Below are 3,380 nucleotides of genomic sequence, written 5' to 3' on the forward strand. Positions count from 1 at the left end.
CAAAATCTTTCTGAAAAGTTTAATTTTTTCTAATTTTGTTGGAAATATATCAAATTTCTATGATTTTTTTCTGGGAGTCTCCATAGTTAAGACTTACAAATCACCACATGGGCGAGGAAAAGTACCACTTAAACGAATCTTCGAAAACTATGATGCGCAGCTCCTGCAGGAGCGAGTCGTTAACCCTGATCGACCGACCGCTCACGTGACCGGCGCGTCCGCTCGTGCCGGGAGTCACTTCACTTCCTTGACACACATGGAGCGCATCTTTCCCTTGGCCTTGCCGTGCGCTGCGACAAGGCGAGCTGGCGCACCTCGCGGACAACCATGAACCTCTGGCGTACCGGAGGGTGGTGTAATGGACGGTCTGCGTCCGACTAGAACAGCAGGCTCTGCTGGAGTCACCACCTGCTCTGGAGCGTCCTTGAGCATCACGTGAAACAATAATATAGGAAGGAGAGAGGCGTTTGTCCACTTTGCGCGCTCGTCGACGTCATTCGGTCCGTGCGCAGTAAGGACGGGGCCGGCTCCGGGGCGGGTAGCGGCCAGGGGAGTCCCCGCTGGTCCGCGGTTACGGTCCTGACCTTGTAGCGCCCTCTTTCACGGCCTCGCTCCCTGTCCGGGCAGCGAAGCTCCCGTACGCCTGACGCGTTTTTAATGCCACAACTACTTTGCCGTCTGTTTGTTTGGCTCCGGTTTAACGGCCTGCACGGTCCGAAGGCAGGTTGGGGCGCACGACGGCGCCGGCGGCGTCCCCGACAAACTGCCCACATTTCGCGAAAACGGGCCGGCGCGGCTGCGGTGGACTGCGTCGTCGTCCGCCATAAACGTGTCAACTTTAATGCGTTTGGTCTAGTAGGAGCCGCACTGGAAATGTTTCCGGTCGCATACCGTGACAACGCGAGCATGACGTACGTACGAGGTCGCGGCCACCGAGGCGGCCTCGCTGTTTGTTGTACCACGTCAAAAACAAAAGAATCAATCATCGCGAATCAACCGGAATCAATCAATCCGTCAATCACTGTATACGTATGACCGGCACGAGCAACATAAGTTTGTGCCGAGAATGCGAGCACGCCGCCTGACCGCCGTCCGCTTTCTGTTTCCAGTAACTTCGAGACCTGGGTGCACATGCTGAAGGGCAGCCTGGGCACGGGCGTGCTGGCCATGCCCCACGCCTTCAACAACGCCGGGCTGATTGTCGGGCTCATCGGCACCATCTGCATCGGCTCGGTCTGCACCTACTGCCTGCACGTGCTCGTGAGTACTTTGAAACAATAAAGTTACGCCCAGAAAGAGGGGAATGGGCTACAGCAAATATCACATGGTTGATTAGGGACGACCATAAAAGTATGGTTGTACCAACAGTCACAGAGGTAAACCAACCACGAAAATGGTGAACAGTGTGGCAGTTTTAGTGGCTGAAAACCTCTTGCTTGCGAGTCTTTGCCGCAACCATATTTTCATGGTTGTCCCTTATCAACCATACGATGGCTGTCACAGGCTTTTCAACTTTTCTGGGTGATGTTGGAGCGTTCAGTTTCCTTCTCAGTATCATAATGCAAACCGATTGAACCCATGCAGCTGAGGTGCCAGTACGAGCTGTGTCGGCGGGCTCGCCTGCCCGTGCTCAACTACCCGGACACAATGAGGATGGCCCTCGAGACCGGGCCCACGCGGCTGCGGTTCCTCGCGCGCTACTCCGTGTAAGTTACTCTTTTGGCTCCGCTCACCTTTGTGCTAGACCAACTTAGTTGAGTTGGCCAGTTGGCCGCGCTGTGTCTTTGGCGAGTCACAAACACTCAACCGCCGACGCTTGATTGATTGACCCTGCAGGCCCATCGTTGACACATTCCTGGTCACGTACCAGCTCGGCATCTGCTGCGTGTACATCATGTTCGTGGCGGAGAACCTGAAGCAGGTCGTGGACGCCTGGACGCACACGGAGACCCGGCTGTCGTACTACATGCTGGCCCTGCTGCTGCCGCTCATCCTCCTCAACTACATCCGCAACCTCAAGTACCTGGCGCCGCTGTCCACGCTGGCCAACGCCATCACGTTCGTGGGCTTCGGCATCATCCTCTACTACGTGTTCTCGGCTCTGCCCGACGTCTCCGAGCTGCCGTACGTGAGGCCCTTCGGCTCCCTGCCCCTCTTCATCGGCACCACCCTCTTCGCCCTCGAGGCCGTCGGCGTGGTGGTCGCCCTGGAGAACAACATGAAGACCCCTCGCTCGTTCCCGGGCTACACGGGCGTCCTCAACCGCTCCATGGTCGTCATCGTGAGCCTGTACGCCTTCATCGGCTTTTTCGGCTTCATCCGATACGGCGAGCTTTCGCAACCGTCCATTACCCTAAACTTGCCCAACGGAGACATGTGAGTATGTCACTCTGCCCGTTTCAGAGGTTTTAAATCTCCGACGCTGATCACAGACTGATCAATGACGATAACCACGCTCTTCTGCTTTGCAGTCCCGCGCAGATCTGCAAGCTCGTCTTCGCCATCGCCATCTTCATCACCTACGCCCTGCAGTGCTACGTCCCCCTGGACGTGCTGTGGGAGCAGCGCCTCAAGAAGAGGATGGAGAAGAACAGCCACCTGCTGCTGTGGGAGTACGTCGTCAGGACCGTCCTCGTCCTCTTCACCTGTAAGTAGAGCCCCCCGCCAGGGTAGGCCAACCCGCGGCCCACGGCTGCTGAACGGCGCTGCCTACCGTCGGCTTTGAAGGCGCTCCATCACGCGGTCCGAGCCCCGAACTGACACACACTTTCCTCTCTCTGTCTCTCTTCGCAGTCGGAGTGGCCATCGCCGTGCCCAAGCTGGACCTGTTCATCTCGCTGTTCGGCGCCCTGTGCCTGGCCGCGCTCGGCCTCGTGTTCCCCGCGCTCATCGACATCTGCGTGACGTGGCCCAACACGGGCCGCTACCACTGGATCGCGGTCCGGGACGTGCTCATCTTCGTGTTCGGGCTGTGCGCGCTCGCCATCGGCTCCTACACGGCGCTCAGGGACATCATCCTGTCCTTCGTGTAGGAGTGCAAAAGAATCTCCAGGCCGTTTGCAGTATTGCGTTGGGCGGGTGGGGCGGCCCGCGTGCGTGCCGCTGGACGGCGCGCGCCTCTGGGGGAAGGACATGCTGGCCCTGGTGTGTCCTCCCACTCGCCCTGTTTAGTACACCCCACCCTAAACAAACTCTAGGGAACTCCCTACCTTTAAAAAAAAAATGACAATTGTGAAATGTGATATTTTAGATCCATCGACGGTGACGCGTGGTCTGCCACGCAACCACGTAGTTTGAGTGGTTTTTAATAGTGCTGGAAGTTTTGGCTTTAAACTACTGTAGGCTATGCAAGGTTCTACAATTTTATTTAACTTGCGAAT

At 57.0% G+C, this 3,380-nt stretch overlaps 1 protein-coding gene across 2 annotated transcripts in view; it reads left to right on the forward strand.

The window, feature by feature from the left end:
- The window catches only part of LOC113208592 (proton-coupled amino acid transporter-like protein CG1139), an 8,764-nt gene extending 5,390 nt beyond the window's left edge, over positions 1 to 3,374 (forward strand). For both annotated transcript variants that reach the window (XM_026425657.2, XM_052276312.1), the window contains exons 4-8: positions 1,110 to 1,260; positions 1,585 to 1,706; positions 1,837 to 2,376; positions 2,472 to 2,647; positions 2,794 to 3,374. In XM_026425657.2, coding sequence (XP_026281442.1) covers positions 1,110 to 1,260; positions 1,585 to 1,706; positions 1,837 to 2,376; positions 2,472 to 2,647; positions 2,794 to 3,032 — 1,228 coding nt within the window. In that variant the 3' untranslated portion in view covers positions 3,033 to 3,374. The remainder of the gene's footprint in view (positions 1 to 1,109; positions 1,261 to 1,584; positions 1,707 to 1,836; positions 2,377 to 2,471; positions 2,648 to 2,793) is intronic.
- The last annotated feature ends 6 nt before the right edge of the window (positions 3,375 to 3,380 follow it).

Source organism: Frankliniella occidentalis, unplaced genomic scaffold, assembly GCF_000697945.3.
Source record: "Frankliniella occidentalis isolate FOCC.00 unplaced genomic scaffold, Focc_3.1 Scaffold2492, whole genome shotgun sequence".
Taxonomy (NCBI): Eukaryota; Metazoa; Arthropoda; class Insecta; order Thysanoptera; family Thripidae; genus Frankliniella; species Frankliniella occidentalis.